Genomic DNA, 19,225 nt, shown 5'->3' on the forward strand with positions numbered 1-19,225 from the left:
GTTTAAAACACTGAAGTAAAAATGGAAGGTAAAATTCGTTGTCTTCCATCTGAGAACATTAAGAATTTGAGGGCTTAACTGTTGCAATTCCTCTCTTATTTTATCCATCTGTCCAATTTTAGCCTCGGTGATTTTACTAAAGATTCTAGGAGTATTATGACTCATTTTTACGGTTTCTTCCTATTTAGAGACCATTTCTCAAAAGCAATGGTAGCAGGTAGCTTATTCCTACACAAATGTGTACATAAAATTGACAGTTTAGGGTAAGGATTTCCTAAGGAGAAATATTATTATGGGTGTTTGTAAATATTTTCATATTCTTTTCAGATGAGGAAAACAGTTCTTTCCAAACCATGTTGAGTTATCCCGTGCTATTTATAAAAAGCTAATCTGGTCTCAAAGAACGATTTTCCCACAGTCCAATTCCAGTGACTTGAATCCATGATAGGAGTAGTAATTATTGAACAGACAGCTGTCTGCAGGGCCCCATCCTTCTGGAGTGTGGATTACATAAACTGAGGAGTAATAAACATTAACAGCCTGCCTGATATTAACAAATTAGACCCTTGTACTCTTTCTGGACAAGAGGGATTTGTAACTAAAACATCTGTTCAGTCAAGCCTTTTTACCTTTGAATGGAGAAGAGTAGCTGGTGATCCTGCAACTCAGTTCTACTTTATGAGGATTGGGTGACAGATATTTGCAGTGCACTAAACATGCTTAAGTCCTTAGCTTCAAGACTACTGCAAGAACAGACTTAACAGCATTCGTACTTTGCATCACTACTTGTGACAAAGCAGTGCTTGGGAAACTGGCTCAAGTCCTCTGAGGACAACAGGTGACAGGTTTGACACAGCTAGCTACTTCAGTACCCTATAGCCCATTTACCAAATTGCTTCTTGAATAACCCTATACATAACGCTTGCAAAACATATCTAAATTTGCATAATGTAATGCATATTAAGTAGTAGTAACTTTCAGCACTTGGGTTTGTTTTGTTTTGTTTTTTTTGTGGGTTTTTTTGCTCCCAGTGAAAATAGGCTCTGGTTTAGCACCTTTCTAAAGCCAAGGGGTCAGGGTGGTGTTTTGCAGGGTCTCGGGGAAAGATCAAGAGCTACCTGTGTGTTTATCCTCCTCTGATGTGGTCCTTAAAGTCTGAAGCAGTCCTTATTCTGATATGCGCGCCTCACCTCACGGAGGCAAAACCTTTCCAGCCTTGTCAAGCCTTTTTCCCCACTTATAAAATTAAATGTACAATATCAACCGGATTTGTGAAAACATTTTGAGACAGAAATTGAACACTACGTCGTGACTCAATTCTTCCAGTAGATTGCGTTCACATCCCTAACACAGTCTGCAGAAGGACCTCATTCTTCTCTTTGTAACAGACACTATTTTCCACCATCACAAATAAAAGCGATCTTACAAGGATATGTGGCATTTGTCCTTTAAACAATTAAAGTCGAAGAGGAATGAGAAAATAAAAACATTGTCTTCTTTTTTTTTTTTTTTTAAGAAAATGACGTGCCCTTTTCTGGATTAACAAACAGCAAGCAGAAGAATTCCACTTCTATTTTGTTTTATTTGCGGGGCTGCTTAGGATAGCCCGCTAGGGCTGCACAGTTAAGATCTCAAGCTTACTTTCTCTGGCACCTTAACTGGAAGACTTGACTTTACATGGTACCGAATGTTCTGGGTTGGTACAGGCAACTCCACCCGGCAAAGTCAGAGCAATCCCTGGAAAAGAGAAAAAGACTGGAACTGATCATTTGTGGACATTTAAGTGTACTCATTGTCTAGAAATGATTCACTTTCTCTCCAAGCCCTGAGAGTACATACTTTTATGCTAGCTGTGCACTTACCTTTGCTAAGTTCTCAATTATTAATAGTTGGCAGTGATCCAAATATGAACGTCTTATCTGTTTGATACCATTCACTTGGCAAAATATTTTAACTTGCTACATCACGTTTGAACAAAAACGAGAGATGTGGCCTAAGCATAGGCCTGCGTCTGAACATAGCTATCCAGGTGTCGGATCCTGTGCTCTTCAGTAGTTCATCAGAAAGCCTCACCCCGGCCTCCCCAGTGGTTCCGAGGGGCACGAAATTTAGGTCTTGCCCTCTACGAAATGGATAGAATGACCTGAAAAGGGAGTGAGGTGAGCTGCAGGGAAGACAAGGGCAACCGAGAGGACGATGCCCGTGTGACTTACTGGAGCCGCCCTCTGTCCAGCAGGGCGCAGAGACCAGGGGCCCTCCCTTGCAGGGCACCGGCAAGAGACGGTTGCCAGAAGCTGCAAGGAGGCCTCGGTTTTGTTTTACAAATCCGATCTTTTATTCCAGAGGTTCTTGTTCTTTGGAAACAGAGTGGTCCCTGGGGGCCACTACCTTTCCCCTTTGAGAACTTGAATTCACATTTTCTAAGTCAGAAGCGGAAAAAGGTTTGGCTTATTCCAAGACCAGAGTCTCTCTAGTAGGCACGGCAGGGAAGCACCAGGATTTACATATCAAGTGTCCTTTTTTCAGAGAAAGTTCTTACCTTTAAAAGGAAACTCCAATAAAAGGAAACATTTGCTTTTTCAGATCTTTGTTGTTGATTTGAATCATGAAAGATTCATGATTTTGTTGTTGATTTGAATCATGATCAAATGATCAATTTGAATTTTCTTAACTAGTTAAAGACATACTGTAAGTTAGGCAAGCATCCCTTTCCCTGTTGCCAAATGTGAGGTAAATTGGGCAGGCCCTCCCCTGCCTTAGGACTGAGGAATCCCGCAGGAGGGAGTCCACAGCAGGGAGAATCATGCAGCACCAGCACTTCTAGCTGGAGGCCTATCATGGCCCTTAGGGGACTGCAGAAACTGAACCCCACTGTTGCATTTATCATCTTTTCCAGACAGACTTTAAGGGCTACTGTCCAAAGAAAGGTATATGGAGCCCTTTCCACACCACCACCCAAACAGTTTCTATGACGTTTATTACTTCTAGGTGATATGCACGAAGCTCCCATTTTGGTTTTTCACTTCTGAAGTTGCAGCAAATACCCGAACCAGGTTTTTTCCTGCTATTCTAAAAACTGCCCTGATGTGCCTTTTAACTTTTGTAGCACCCACAAAATATTATCATGTCCTTTAGTGGTTTTAGTCTTTAAAAGCATTTCTTTCCATTCCAGTAGTTATGGTGGAGATTGGATCCACCCATATTCCCTTTAAGTCGCGCCCTGTGGCCTGGGCTTGTCCACATGGTGATCGGACAGCTACCACTCACTTCTCTGAGGTCACCTCACTGGAACTCCAGGTATGATCAGTAACTGAACCTTCTCAGAGGACAGAAGGGAGCTAGACTTTGGAGCTGCCCCTGGTGTGCGTCCCGGTTTCCCTCCATCAGTGGCTGGGTGACTTCAGGCGAGTACTACGCCGTATCTGGAAATCAGGATACCTGTTTCAACAGGTTGCTTTGAGGACTGAAAGGAGAAATTTACAGGGACCATGCAAAGCATACCCCCGATTCTCAACACATATTCATTTCTTTCCATCCACAAAGGTTGAGAGATAAACAGTTAACCTTGGCTGATGAAAGTAAATGGTTTATTCATCGTTTCCAGAGACACTCCAGATATATTCGTAGTATACCCAGTTCAGGTTGAGGACTTTCAAACATTAATTTACCGACCTTTAGTCAGGCTTATCTTTAGCCTTCCAAGGAAAAAACAAAACCAAACAGAAAAGTGGAAAACCCTTCCCGTTAGTTGGTAGGATTATCTTGTGTATTAAAATGAAGAATGTGAGCACAGAGTCTAAGACTTAGGAGGTGCCCAAATTTTATTGACTGAATCCGTACAGTCATGCAGTCTCTTGAAAGAAGAAAAACAGCCCGAGAACTTACAGCTTGTGGAACCTTCATGCGGTATCGCGCCAAATGCTTAGAAAGCTGACCCTAAATCCACGTCCCGACTTCTTACTAGGGTTCACACATTTTTTTTTTCCAGGCAATAAGCACTGTGACCTAAGAGGGAAGGAAGAGATCCACACCTTCCCCAAAGAAAAGGAAGATGGATCTAGTGTCAGGCTCAGTTAGACCCAATTGTGATGGCTCTCCAAAAAGGAACAATGCCACTTTTGTGATATGCTCAAGCAGAAAGCTTGGAAATTTTACAAAACAATCTCACCCCAAGAGAAACTTGGGTTCTAGCTCTCTTCCTGGAAAGAGGTGTCTTTGCAGGAAAGTTTTATACCGCTCTTATTAGCTCTTGCTGGGATCTGTACTTTGTTGTTGTTGTTTAAAAAGCATCTCAGAAACAACTAAGACCTATGGGAAACCAGGAAAGTGAATTACTCCACCGTTGGAGCATTTATACCCTGCCACTTCCGCAGCCCAGCTGCGGGGTGTTGATTATTTACTGTCTACCAGAGGGAACTCTTCGCTGGAATTGTTGGTATTCATTTATCTGCCCCGAATTCAGCCTAAGAGCCCTCACCACAGTGGATCCGAGTGGAGTGGTGAGCTTCAGCGCTGGAAGTGCTTAAAATGCAAATGTGCAAGAACTCCTGGCCAACCTCCCCATCCCCCAGGAAAGTGCTTAAATACAGCGGGGCCTGGAGGAGAATGTTAAAAAGAGGGGCTGAACTGCCTTCCTCCTTTCCACCAGGACCCTCACTCACACTGTGAGATTCAGCATGCATGACTGAGCAAGTGAGCGAGTAGGCAAGGACAGCGCTCTTTTAACTTTTCTGAACAATGGCTTCAGTTCCCTCCACCCTTCACCATTTCACATCCTCCCCACACCCACTCAAAATGGAAAGAAGCCCGTCTTTTCTTCCCCACTTCCACATCTCATGACCCATTTTTCAACAGGACCCCTGGATCTCATTGCCACCCTGGGAAATTGTGACTCTTACAGATCTACTTTTTAAAAAGTTCCATTTTGTTCAGTTTCTTTCAATTTCCATGTTGTTGACAGTTTAAAACCAAAAATTATATGAATCTCCAGTCGTCACATTTCCAGCAACAAAACATTTAGATGTCAGTAGTAAACTTTACACAGAATAAATTTGTAACCATGAGCTTACTCACACCACATAGGATGCACCCAACTCTATACCTTATTTCCTCTTAGAGTACACAAACAGCACCTCCTACTCTGGCATGTACCCAAACACACACTGCCTTCAAAATAATTCACAGATACAAGGTTTTTTGTTTTTGTTTTGTTTTTTTTTTTTTCAAAAACATACTTCATATTTCCTCTTTTATTATATAAATATCAGTTTAACCTTTTACTGTAAGAATATAAACGTTTTAAGAGGATCTTTGTTATTATTTATACAAATTCACAAACAGTACAATTAATTGATAAAGGTCTCTGGGTTTCTTTAACTCCATGGTCTCGCATGTTGCTGTGGAGGATTCTAAAAAAATAAACAAAAACTCCAACAAAAATATACATCCTACTCAAAAGCGATTTTTTTTTTAAAGCCACAAGTCCCAACCCCCACCAAAATAAAGAAAGCCATCTATGCCTCCATTTAGAAACAGATTTTTGTTAAAACCCACAAACTCCCATTTTATTAACAGAACAGAGATAAGATGTGAGTTTTAGTCTCCTCCCCTTCACGTTACAGCCCCGGGGGCTCCGTAGGCCAACTCTGCTCCTCTGCTTCCAACAGGAAGCCTCACCGTGTGACCTTTTTTGTGGGGACACTTGGAAGAGGGTGAGGGTAGGGCAGAATTTGCATATATAATAATCATTTTCAAGACACAATCTGCATCTCAAACAAACAAAGTTCAACTCTCATTTCTTCCACACATTTGTGCTATAAATTAAGTCAAGATTTACGAACACCGTTGGGCCCTCAAATCCCAATGGGCAAGGAAAAAAAAAAATTATAGCCAGAATGTGGAAGTGGGACACACTGGATGGATGGAGTTTGGGAAGAAGCCAAAACAAAAAAGATGTACAAACCCAATGGGCATCTTTCCAGTCTAGGCACAAAAATGTTTCAGTCTCAAAATATCTCTCTTGTAGAATTCCAGGGCTTCAGAGAAAAAAGTAAACTAAAACGAGGTAGCCAGACATATATATATGTATATATATATATAATTTATATATATATAATATATAGACTATATTCAGCAGAAAAAAAAAAGGACCGTGATTTCGAATTTCTTCAAAAAATAAAAACACGAAAAAGAAAGACAAAAGGAAATGAGCGTGAACAGCAGAGTACTGTAGGAGAAGTGACGAGAAGAGCCTGGGATTAGTTACAATGTGGAAGGAAGAAGGGTGAAAAGGCCGTGGTAATTGGGTTTGCTCTTTATACACTTCAAAATAAAAACCAGATCACAGTATTCAAATGAAAGCTTAAGGAAGGCAGACATTTTCCTCAACTCCCCCAGGGTTTTAAGGACTAGGCCATCCCCACCCCCTCCCCCATTTCCAAATGTAAAGCAGTGGGGATACAGTAGCTCAAACAGTCCTCCATCCCCCTGCAGAGAGGAGTGGGTGGGTAAGTAGCTGAATCGGTCTCTCCATCGTCAGGGGAAACGAGAGGGGAGTAAGGTAGGGGTAGCAGAGGAACCCCAGATGCAATGGGAATGGGTGTGTAGTGGGCCGAGGTGCTGAAGGAGGGAGAAAATGCGCCTGAGGCTTCGTGTCACTGCCCCCATCTCATCCGCTACAATGATCTATGTGTAAGTGTGCATGTGGGGGGGGGGGGGGCGGGGGCGTGGTGGTGACCGGAGGATGAACAGGGCGGTACAAGGGGAGCAGGTGCTGCTGCCCTCACCTGACCTTCTCACTGTCCGTCATCTGCCAGAGTCCCAGGTTGAGTACCTTGAGGCAGGGCAGCTGCGTGATGCGCTCCAGGCCGCGCTTGGTGATTCGGGTACAGCCGTACAGGTCTATGCCCGTGAGCTGGCTCAGGTGCTCAGCGATCAGCTCCAGGCCCTTGTCTGTGATGCGCACACACTGTCCGATGTTGAGCGTGCGCAGCCCGTGCATCTGCCGCACCATGCGGTTGATGCCATCATCGCTGATGTGGCAGGAGCAGAGGGACAGGGACTTGAGGCCGTCCAGGCCCTGGGCTATGTAAGCCAGACTCTGGTCCCCCACCTTGTCACAGAACGACACATCCAGCCCTGAGAGGCGCAGGCTGCCCATGGCCAGGTGCATGATGCCCGTGTCACTGATGTTATCGCAGGAGCGCAGGTTAAGGCTGCGTAGGCTGCCCATGTGCGACAGGTGCAGGAGGCCCGCGTCCGAGATGCCCCCGCAGAAGCTGAGGTTGAGGAGCCTCAGGCCCGTCAGCCCCCGGGAGATGTGCTTTAGAGAAAGGTCAGTGAGCTTCTGGCAGTCCTGCAGCGTGAGCTGCTCCAGGCCCAGGCAGCCCTCGGCCGCGCTGCGCGTCATGCCGGCCAGGTGCCCGATGCCCACGTCCGAGAGGTGGCGGCAGCTGCGGAGATTAAGGCTCTTGAGGCGCTGCAGGCCCCAGGCGATGAGCAGGAGGCCGGTGTTGGTGATGTTGCTGCAACCCCCCAGCTCCAGCACCTCCAGGCCCTTGAGGTACTGGGCTATGCGGCCCAGGCTGCTGTCGGTGATCTGCTTGCAGAGGCTCAGGTTGAGGGCACGCAGGGAGCCGATCTCCTGCACAAACGCGTGGCCCAGCCCGTTGTCAGTGAGGTTGTAGCAGCCGCTTAGGTTGAGGCTCTCGATGTTGGCCATGCCCTGGATCACGTAGCTGAGGCTGCGGCGGAGGCTCAGGATCTGCACACGGCGGATACCCCGGGCCTGCAGGCTGGGGAACAGCGACGGGTTGGCCCGGCGCAGGTGCAGCTTGGCCTCCACCCCCCGCCACACCGACTTGTGGTAGGCGGCGTCCCGCCAGGCCGTGCACACCTGCGCCGCGCGCCCCTTATCCCGGACGTCCAGGTAGCCGAAGATCATGGCCAGCAGCTCGGGGAACAAGCACGAGATGTGGGTCTCCATCTTCCTCCTCCCCCCTCCGCGGCGCCGGGGGGAGGAGGCGCGGGCCCCGCCGCCCCTGTCCCGAAAGGCGACAAGAGCGGTTCGCCCCGGCCGCTGCCGCCGCCGCCTCGGGCCCAACGGACGGCCCCTCCCCGCCTTCCGGCTCCGGCCGCCGCCGCCGCTCCTCCTCCTGGTCCGTCCGTCCTTCCTTCCTTCCTGCCGGCTTCTCCTCCCTTCCCTTCCCTCCCCCCGCCCCGGGCTCCGCTCGGTCCTCACATCCCGGGCGGGGAAGGCGCCCTCTCACTCACTCCCGAGCCCGGCCGGGCCGCCGCCTCCGCCGCCTCCGCCGCCTCGGGTCTAACCACGCCGCGCTCGGGCCGCGCCGCTCCGCCCGCTCCGCCGCCGCTCCCACGCCCCCTGCCGCATCCTCTGCCTCCTGCCACTGCCGCCGCCGGCCGCCGCCGCAGCTGCTCCGGGCCGGCGGGCCGGCCGGGGGCCCCCGGGGGCTGCGAGCACGGGCTCCGGGCGCCGAGAAGGCTTCCTGCTGCCTTTGTCTCTCGCCCGCTTTTCAAACCTCCCAGCCCGGGCCGCCCGCACTCCGCCGCCCAGGCGGGGGGACCTGGAGGCCAATCCGGGCCACCGGGCGCACGTTCCTTCACCCCCACCCCCCGCCGTCCGCGGCCAGTTGGGAGCTGCGGGCCCGGGCACGGAGGACGCCGCGGCCCGCGCGGCCGGAGCGCGGCTCGGCGCCGGGCCCGGGGCGAGCAGGCGGGCGGCGCGTTTGGTAGAGTCCGGGCCGGACCCCTCTGCCCGACTGCTCCTTCGCGCGTCCCCTCCCGCCGCGCTCCCCCCGCGCGCGCCCGCGCAATGGTACGAGCCTGCGCTGCCGGAACTGTCGGAGCCGTTACCCTGGAAACCGAGTTCTTCCTAGTCTGGTCGCCCTGGTTTTTAACCCTGTAGGCGCCATTTGAGAGCAGCTGTCAGCCGGGCTCTTCCCCACCCTTCTCCTTTTCACCCCGTAGCCCGCTATTGAGCCATTCCCTTTCTGGGCCACGCCCCAACCCCATTCCTTCTCTTTTTCTTTGCTGCTGACGTCTGCGCAGTCTTTTCCCATAGTTTACCCCTACCGTTCCTGACCCTTCCTTTACACCCTTCTCCCTTTATTATCCTTGCAAGACCCTCCTCCCAGTGGTAGTACTCAGTAATCATCACTCCAACTCTCCTTCCTTTTTTTACTGTTCCTAATGCCTCTTAACATGTCCCTGTTATCACACCCCCAGTCTTCCCCAACGGGGTTGCTTCCTACGATTCCTTTCTCTCCGGTCTTGTGCCTCAAATTACGAAGAAACTCGGCTCTATTCATGACTACCTGAGCTTGACCCTGACCCTCCCCAGCCCTCATTCTAGCACTACCCATTCCTGCTGCCTTCTAGCATCTTCTGTTTGTTTCCAGACACCGCTGTGGTACTTTATACACCAAAACTTCCCTCCACTTCCGCACTTTGTTGCTGAACTGTGGACTGCCGGGAGCGCCACGGATGCCCTCGCATCGCGCCAGCCTGCTTTGCACTTCGAAGAGGGCAGCCGTCCCTAAGCCTTGCTTTATGATCTTTTTCCTTCTCGCCAGCCTCTTGGACTAAATATAAATTGTACGGACAGTTGTACTGAGAGTATATTTGTATGTACTAACACAAAGATACTTTTTAAATAAAACACAGCGACTATTGAACTTCGTTTAAGGTGCTGCAAGCAAATGTCTGCTGGTTTATAAACTGGGTTTTATGGAACCAGGGCAGTGCTCTCTTTTAGAATGTGGCTCTTGGGTCTCAAATGCCGGCACAGACGATAGGATTTCAGCGTTTCCTCCTAACTATCCCCAAACCAAGAATCTTTGGATCAGAGAAAATGACCCTCTGTACTTTTAATGAACTCATGGGTCCATACAACCTCATACAGGACAACCTGATGTATTTATCAGAAAAGGAAAATGGTTTCATTGATTCTTTGAGGGCCCAAACAAGATTTTGAATGGGTTCCCTCTTCAGTATGTGAGATTAACTTTTGGCCACCTCTCTTTGCCCGGGAGACCAATGCTAGCCCAAGTACATACAGATTCACTAATAGGCAGAAGATATTTCAGACACCCCCCCACACACACCTCTCCTGTTCCTAAATCAGGAAATGCAGAAGCAAAAATTCTTACAAGTTTGCTTCCTCGCCCATGTTACGCATGGTGTGAGGCCCATAGATTTTTATAACCTTCCTGAAATAATAGACTGTACTGTTAGTCACCTAGATGATCCAGATGCGCTGTGGCAATAAGATGTCACAATTCCGGGCCATATCCGAGCTAATACTCTTCTCCTAAAGTGTATCTGGCCTTATATTTGTCTCAGTCACTTATGCCTCAATTTTTACCTTAAACTCGACATGAAAGTCACTTTTTTGTTGTTGTGCTGAGGATGTAGATGTGTTGTATTGATGTCAAAGTATGAATCCCAAACACCTTAATCCTAGTGAACACAAAACAAAGTGCTAGACCACACATGGGGCCAAGGGAGTGTATTTGTAGACTGGGAGCATGACCTGAACAAAAGGAGCTTAGTGGTTCTCCCCTAGACAGGCCATTGTTCTCAAGTCTGAAGAGTCATTCAGAGGTGCCCAGAGCACTTTCTCTAGAAGTTGGCCACCTGATCCTAGTTCTAGCAAAACTTTTTCTTGAGGGGAACTCTGGAATTTTATTAATACAGAGCCTTTTGTTTAAGACATTCAAACATATTTCAAGGATTTTCAGTAATACAATTGTTTTCATGTTCAATAAGTAGGAAAATAAACATCAAGAGGCATCTCAGGAAATGAACATTAGTGGACAAAAAGAGGTGTGGCATCAAAGAGCCCTATGCTGTCTGGAGACATAGTGACTTTGTATGGCTTTGAGAAAACATGTCCCTTTTTGGCTCTCAGTTTCCTCATGTGACACGAGGGTGATTTGACTGGATAACCTTCAGAGGCCTTTCCAGTAGTAGCACTCTAGGAGACCATGAGCCTACATTAGTCCTGTTGTCTTCTCAACCCTGGAATTTATGGATTGTTCCTAAGGCAGGCCAGAGATTAAGAATATTTTCACATGCAGTAGCTTCTTGGGGGTTTTGGTTTAGGTTCAGATTTGGGGCACAAAAGTGGATGGAGGGTATGTATCGTGGAGCAGAGACCCTGATAATCTGAAAAAGATGGATACCATTGTAGAAAATAATCTGGATAGCTGTTCATTTTTTTCCCCCACTTTCCTGAATTTTATTAAAGAAAAAGCAATGATGATAAATCTCTAGAATGTAGTCGATTTTCTGGGCGTCTTCCCTCGAAAATGTGACACTGGATTTCCGAACACATGCCAGACTGTACATGGGTCCTAATTGTACTAAGTAGGTGAGAAGCTGAAATCCTAAAGTGTTCCTCAGTCTGTGGTCTGTCTTGGGATCGGCAGTAATTGCCTGAACAGCTACTACGTACGGCTTCATGAATTTTTGTCTGTAGCTCTCCGAGCTCTTCTATGTGCAGCAACCACAGAATTTGAGCAGCTTCATTAAGAACCACATCTCCTGTGTCAAAACCAAGAGTTGTTTGCCTAAAGTAATAGGCAAGCCCTCTTTTGTTTGATTTGCTGTAGCAGCTGCATCCTGGACCAAAATGCAAATTGCCTTAAGCATTACCAGGTAGTCATCCTGACGCTGAATCTGAAGAAGGTTAACCAAAGCCATTACACGAGCCTTAAAAATCAGGATTATTTACATCCAGATGGATCATTGCTGGCACTTTTTGTATTATCATGTCCCAAGTCCTTGTATTTTTCAGCATTATCTCCAGACTCAAGTCCTACAGCTAAACCAAGAAGCCAGTCAATTGTTTCTTGCCCATCTTGAATCCTGAAAGGACAGTTAACATCTCTAAGATACTTTTCAAAGAACTTGGGCTAGTCACTACTGTGGATGTTTCTTACATTACCTCCGCCTTCAATCTTGTAGTGTCTGATTTTCTGGTCTTTAAGCCAAACAATAAAGTTTCTAAATTCTGGTTCATCTTTGCAGTTGAAGCCAGCAGGGTTAGGGTAGTCGAGGGCCATCAGCCTGCCTCGGAACATGGTCCCTCCTTCTTGCGTTAGTTCCCTGGGCTTCTCTGGGGAGAGGGGAGGCAAGGAGGGGCGGGCAGCTCAAGTACTGGCAGCGCTGGATGGCTGTTCATATTTTAAGGACTTGTTGAGATCTTTTTTTTTTTTAAAGATTTTATTTATTTATTTGAGAGAGAGAGAGAAACAGCATGAGAGGGGATAGGGTCAGAGGGAGAAGCAGGCTCCCTGCTGAGCCGGGAGCCCCATGTGGGACTCGATCCCAGGACTCTGGGATCATGACCTGAGCCGAAGGCAGTCGCTTAACCGACTGAGCCACCCAGATGCCCAGGACTTGTTGAGATCTTTCAACAAGTTGCAACCAGAAAGAAGTTTTTTCTGAATGTGCTTCTGTACAGAAGCAGAAATGACAGCCTTGTATAGGAAGTCTCTCCAAAACTTTACCAAGATGTTTTTAAGGAACTAGATTTTCAGATAGGGTGTGTTTTTCACCTGGGTGAGGCCTGGGAAAACTGAGAGGCCCAACCCAAATATCAAGCTTACTTAAGGGTGTGTATACTTCCTCATTCAGAGAGGGAAGATCTGGCAGGAAAGTTCAGAAGAGATCTGTAGCTTTTTAAACTCATTCAAAAAAATGTAGATCCCAAACTGGTCGCCCAGAATCTAGCTGGTAGGTATTATTAGATCAAAGGAGTTAAAATATTTTGTGTGTGTTTTATTTATTTTTTTAAAGATTTATTTATTTATTTGAAAGAGAGTGTGTGAGACGGGGGCGGGTGGGGGGTGCAGGGCGCGGCACAGAGGAAGAGGGAGAGAAGCAGACTCTCCGTGAGTGGTGAGCCCGACTTGGGGCTTGATCACAGGGCCCCGAGATCATGACCTGAGCTGAAATCAAGTCAGTCCTTTATCCAACTGAGCCACCCTAGCGCCCCTTGTGTGTGTTTTATATTAACTCTAAAGTATCCATGGCACAATGTCCATTACATAGCGGGCACCCTGTAAATGTTGTTGAGCTGAAATGATTGAGAGCAGTAATAACATAATATCTTTATGAAAGACTTCAGGCATATCAAAACTTCTCCAAGAGTCTGGACAACCAATAGAAATGGAGATCTGAGATTTATAAAATGGTCCCTTTCCAACTACTTTCCAACTTCAAGATTTCTTGACAGCAACATTCTTTTCTAGTATTACTAGACAAGAGAATACCTTGGGGCACCTCTTTGTTAGAGAATATTAAAGATAATAGAGGGCGAGGACTTGATTCACTGATTGCAAATAAAAGATTTAAGCAGCAGCAAAGGAACAAATAGCCTGGTTTTATTTTTTTATTTTATTTTTTTTAAGATTTTATTTATTTATTTGACAGAGAGAGCACAAGTAGGCAGAGCGGCAGACAGAGGGAGAGGGAGAAGCAGGCTCTCTGCGGAGCAGGGAGCTGGACGCGGGGCTCGATCCCAGAATCCTGGGATCATGACCTGAGCCGAAGGCAGACGCTTAACGACCGAGCCACCCAGGCGCCCCAAATAGCCTGATTTTAAAATGGGCAAAGGACTTGAATAGACATTTCTCCAAAGAAGATATACAAATGGGCAATGAGCATATGAAAAGATGCTAAACACCAGTAATGGTTAGGGAAATGCAAATTAAAAGCACAATAAGATAGTACCTCACACCTATGAGGATAGCTGCTATTAATAAAACAGAAAATAAACAAGTGTTGATGACAACGTAGAGAAATTGGAACCCTGACATACTGTGGGTGGGAATGTAGGATGAGCCCCTGTGGAAAACAGTATGATGGGTCTTCAAAAACTTAAAAATAGAACTACCATAGGTATGATCCAGCAATTCCACTTCTGGGTTTATAACGCCCCAAAATGAAAGCAAGGTCTGAAAGAGATATTTGTACACCCATCTTCATAGCATTATTTACAATAGCCAAAATGTGGAAGCAACCCAAGTGTCCATCATGATGACTGGATAAGCAAAATGTGGTATATACATGCAGCTTTAAAAAGGAAGGAAATCTGGCACTACAACGTGGAGGAACCTTGAGGACATAATGCTAAGTGAAATAAGCCAGTCACAAAAAGACAAATACTGTATGATTTCACTTACATGAGGTATGTAGAATAATCAAAGAAACAGAAAGTAGAATGGTGTTTGCCAGAGGCTTGGAGGAAGAAGAAATGGGGAATTGTTTATTGGATATAGGGTTTCATTTTTGCAAGATGAAAAGTTCCAGAGATTTGTTACACGATGTGAATATACTTAACACTACTGAATTATATACTCAAAAATAGTCAAGATGGTGAATTTTACATTATATGTATTTCACTGTAATTAAAAATGTTTAAATAGGGCCATGTGGGTGGCTCAGTCGTTAAGCGTCTGCCTTCGGCTCAGGTCATGATCCCAGGGTCCTGGAATCGAGCCCTGCGTCGGGCTCTCTGCTCCGCGGGAAGCCTGCTTCTCCCTCTCCCACTCCCCCTGCTTGTGTTCCCTCTCTCGCTGTGTCTCCGTCAAATAAATAAATAAAATCTTTTTAAAAAATGTTTAAATAGAACAAACATTTTGAAATAAAGATGTAAATAAAAGGAAAAAAATAGGTGAAAATTGTTCTATCAACAAATTGCCAGGAATACCCTGAACTATTTGTTTACTCTTCCCAAATTATTAGTTTGCTATATCCGATAAACATGGGCTTTAACCACCACAATAAAAATCAGGGCTTGGGGTCTGGGTAGCTAGAGCCCTCTCATTAGGGTGACTGTGCACTTTATTTTTTATTTTTATTATTATTATTTGGGGGGGAGGGGGCTTCCCAAGGAATTGATTTGGGCAGACCAGGGGACAGGGAGGCTCTGCATCTAAAAGAAGGTGTTGGGCCTCTTGGTGGTGAAGCGTGGCTTGTGCTGGCGCCACAGGCCCCTGCGGGGCAGCGGGGACTTGATCTGGGAGTGACGGCACTTGCTGGCTGCAGGCTCCTCCACCTTCATGATGGGGAGCCAGTGGGCACCCATGTCCGGGTAGCACTGGTGACAGCGCCCCCAGTGGCCAGGTGCCGGAACTCCCGGTACAGGCGGTGTGCGGGCGCCGCTCTGGGAGTCGGAGCGCTGCCAGGCCCCGAAGTTCCAAACGCGCCAGGGGGGATTTCTCCAACACCGGTCCACACTGGACAGTTCCCCTGAAGCCTTCTTCATCTTCCGCTGAGACACAAAGCACCAGAAGGGGGACTTGGCGACCCCATGACGAGGTGCAAAGATTCGCACGCCATGGAGGGGCGCAGTGCGGCATCTGGGGTGGGCAGGCAGCGCGCCCAGGCCTTCAGGGTGCCGTCCCTGCTCTCGCCGTCACCCACGAAAGGCGACCGTGCAATTTGTTGTCCGAACTGGAAAAACTCATGAGAGCGAAAGGGGTGCTACTAATGATTACACCCCCGCCCCCATGAATGGTCACTCCCTCCTTCTCTGGAAACGAGTTGCCATTTGTATTTGCAACTTTTGAGCATTAACTCTAGTTATTTTATTTTTTTAAAGATTTGACAAAGAGAGTGGGCGCCTGGGTGGCTCAGATGGTTAAGCGTCTGCCTTCGGCTCAGGTCATGGTCCCAGAGTCCTCCTGCTTGTGTTCTCTCTCTCTCTCTGTCTCAGATAAATAAATAAAATCCTAAAAAAAAAAAAAAAAAGATTTAACAGAGAGAGCATAAGCAAGGGTAGTAGTAGCAGAGGGAGAGGGAGAAGCAGACTCGCCACTGAGCAGGGAGCCCAATGCGGGACCCGATCCTAGGATCCCGGGATCACGACCTGAGCCGAAGGCAGGCGCTTAACCCACTGAGCCACCCAGGTGCCCCGAGCACTAACTCTAATGTACGTTTTCATATTTTCAGGCACCTAACCAAAGGATTAGAAATACTTTGATAGACTAATCTCAAATATCAGCTGTCGTTTGTTAATATTAACAAAAACCTTAGGTACTTGTTAAAAAAAAAAAACACCTTAGGTACTTGTTATAAAGCAGATAGATATAGCAACTCTAAAAAAATAATAATAATAAGTTGTGTTGTAAATACAGCTGTTTCCAGGGCAGGGAACACCTAACAAGGTAGATTTTCAGTCAGTCAGTAGTTCAGGAAACGTTAAAACAACTTTTGTGCACGGCTTTGTGCTTTGAAGCAGACGAAGATGTGGAAGTGGTGTTTCTGCCTTTAAGGATTGAGGACCAGGCAATGAGCTCCAGAGCAGCTGCTCCTAGTGGTGTGTTTGCTGGTGTTCCAGTGCCACCAGAGTGATCGAAATAAAATGTTTCAGTTTAGAGGGTCACCATAGGGAAGCCTAGAATTGATGAGTGGGTGTTGATGGAGGAAGGTCATTACATAGGGTGGAAACCTACTCAGAGAACAGGCTGAAGTTTTTCCTTGCTTGTTTAGAAAAAAATAAAAACACTTACTACTAGCAGCCCTGCATTGTCATACTTTGTTATGGTTCTTTCATCTTGAGGCATCAGTTAGGTTAATTTTAAAAATCACCTTTTCGGGCGCCTGGGTGGCTCAGTCGGTTGAGCGACTGCCTTCGGCTCAGGTCATGATCCTGGAGTCCCTGGATCGAGTCCCGCATCGGGCTCCCCGCTCAGCGGGGAGTCTGCTTCTCCCTCTGACCCTCCTCCCTCTCGTGCTCTCTGTCTCTCATTCTCTCTCTCACAAATAAATAAATAAAATATTTTTAAAAAATAAATAAAAAAATAAAAATCACCTTTTCAAAGAATTTTTGGGGTTTTTTTTCTCTTCAAGAACAAGGAAACTTTAACTCTTATTTATCTGGAATTGGAATTCAGTATCTGAAGTCAGGAAATTTGAGTTCATGGCTTGGACTTGGCTACTGTTTTTACAAACCAGATTGCCTTGAACAAAAATGTTCTTGGGCGCCTGGGTGGCTCAGTCGTTAAGCGTCTGCCTTCAGCTCTGGTCATGATCTCCGGGTCCTGGGATGGAGCCCCGCATTAGGCTTCCTGCTCAGTAGGGAGTTTGCTTCTCTCTCTCCCTCTCTCTCTCTGCCCCTCCCCACTGCTCATTTTCTCTCTTTCTCAAATAAATAAATAAATAAATACTTAAAAAAAAAGAAAACAGAAAAAAAAATGTTCTTAATTGGTAGTCTTTCTCCTCGTTTGCCCAGTTCTCTGCTCTCTGACAGTAAAGATTGATGGCACACATCCAGGCAGGGATGGAGAAGAGCAGCCAGTCAGTGTTCTGCCTGGCTCCGGAAAAACGGCCCAGGGGCGAGGGTGGCTTCCCCGTGTGTCTCCCTTGAGTGCCTGCCTGGGAGATGGGGGCTCCTTAGATCACCTCTGTTCCCGTGAGCTCAATCTCCACCAGACTCGGAGTCTGAAGTTGGGCACGGGAATCCTAGCTCTGCCATCATAGACACATGGCCTCTGGCAAAGTGACTGAAATTCTTTGAGCTTCAATTTCCTCATCTATAAAATGAAAGTAATTCCTGTTCACAGAAATGTTGTGCGAATTCCCTGAGCAGGGGGAAAATCCACAGGAAAGGAAGGGCCTAGTGTAGAACCTGGCACATAGGAGAGATCTAATGAATGCTATTTTGGTTTTTCTTTGATAAATGCACTGTGGGAAAAAAAAAAACCACACAGGTGTGCCCCCAAATTGTATAGATATACATTTGCTGACAGTTAAACATTTTTTTAAAATGTTATTTCCTGTTTTTAAGAAATGTACAGGTTAAAGGAGCGGAAACAGCAAAAGTGCCAGTGCATAATAAAATGATCTTTCAGTTAGAGCAAACCATTCATCTCTCTGCACCTCATTGTTGCCTCCAAAAGTCAGGAAGAGCAGCATCTTGCATTCAGTCACCAGTAGTCCCGCGCTCCTCTTCTGCCGGAGGAACGTCCAACTTGTTGCCTTCAACGTGTTTTCATGACCGACTCTCACACTTTTGCTTAGAGCAGTGGTTCTCAAACCTGAGCGTGCATCCGAAGGCCTTTGAAGCCTTCTCAGTCAGGAGGTCTGGGGTGGGGCCCAGAACTGGCATTTCTAACAAGTTCCCAGGTGATGTTGATGCTGCTGACCCTGGATCACAGCACCAACAACCCCTGGTGAGCAACTTCCTACTACCCAGTTCTCTTTCTCCTGCTTTAAAACTTCTGTTAGGGGGCACCTGGGTGGCTCGGTCAGTTAAGCGTCTGCCTTCAGCTCAGGTCATGATCTCCAGGTCCTGGGATGGAGCCCCGCTCAGTGGGGAGCCTGCATCTCCCTCTCCCTCTGCCTCTCCCCCTGCTTGCACTTTCTCTGTCTCTCTCTCAAATGAATAAATAAAATCTTAAAAAAATAAATAAAACTTCTATTAAGTTATACTTCCTAAAGGCTCTCCCTTTTTAATAGAATAAAAAAAATAGGAAAAAAAAACTATGTTTCCCCCACTCATCTTTTATCTTTTAGATCATAAGCTCATGATGACTGCATTTTTCCCCCAGTGATAGAGTGAAAAGAACATAGGTTTTGTAGTCAGACAGGTTCTGGTTTAAAATCTTGACTCTATTACTTAAAAGCTCTGTGACTTTGGACAAGTTATTTAACCAGTTGGAGCCTTGGTTTTTTTGTCTGTGAAATAGGACTAGTGATTTTTGTGCCTTGGGAGTTTGGGGAGAGTTGAATGGGATAATGCATATAACCTCCTAGTACACTTCCTGACCATAATGAAAATATCTAATATTTATGGAGCATTTATTGTGCGTTAGACTTTCTTTTAAGGTCTTACATATATGGACTTATCTGTTCTTCACAACAGCTAACCTGTACCCCCTATGAAGAAAGTTCCATTTTACAGACGAAGAAACTATGGCACAGAGAAGTGACTTGCTCAAGACCAAACAGCTAGTGGAACTGGAATTTGAACTTAGTCTAGATCTGGAGACCACATTCTAAATCACTGTGCTTTGCTGCCTCCACAGTGTAGGTTAATCATTCTATCTTGCTAGGATGCAGTTTCTATATGACACCAAAGAAGGAGGGGTCCGGGAAAACAATGGTCAGCCGTGAATGAGATAGTGACTGGACTGTGAGCAGTACTGGGCCAGGGCCAGGTGTGGCTTTCATGCAAAACACTGGAAGACCCTGGTTG

At 46.5% G+C, this 19,225-nt stretch overlaps 2 protein-coding genes and 2 pseudogenes across 3 annotated transcripts in view; 1 reads left to right on the top strand and 3 right to left on the bottom strand.

Annotated features, from left to right (window-relative positions):
* The window catches only part of WNT5B (Wnt family member 5B), a 106,597-nt gene that overhangs the window by 49,104 nt on the left and 38,268 nt on the right, over positions 1-19,225 (top strand). The gene's annotated exons all lie outside the window — the stretch shown is intronic.
* On the bottom strand, positions 1,517-8,149 carry FBXL14 (F-box and leucine rich repeat protein 14). 2 transcript variants are annotated; one of them, XM_035028523.1, is made up of 2 exons: positions 6,786-8,149; positions 1,517-1,737 (listed from the first exon to the last, which is right to left on the bottom strand). In XM_035028523.1, exons 1-2 carry the CDS (start codon positions 7,982-7,984, stop codon positions 1,674-1,676), a joined length of 1,263 nt encoding a protein of 420 aa, XP_034884414.1. In that variant the 5' UTR covers positions 7,985-8,149; the 3' UTR covers positions 1,517-1,673. The 2 variants fall into 2 exon arrangements, with proteins under 2 accessions (XP_034884414.1, XP_034884415.1); XM_035028524.1 differs by having other exon boundaries at positions 1,661-1,737; positions 6,833-8,149.
* Positions 8,268-12,101, bottom strand: LOC118025405 (annotated as a pseudogene).
* LOC118025406 lies at positions 14,960-17,943 on the bottom strand (annotated as a pseudogene).

This window comes from Mirounga leonina, unplaced genomic scaffold (assembly GCF_011800145.1).
Source record: "Mirounga leonina isolate KUSES-001 unplaced genomic scaffold, KU_Mleo_1.0 Mir_201, whole genome shotgun sequence".
NCBI lineage: Eukaryota > Metazoa > Chordata > Mammalia > Carnivora > Phocidae > Mirounga > Mirounga leonina.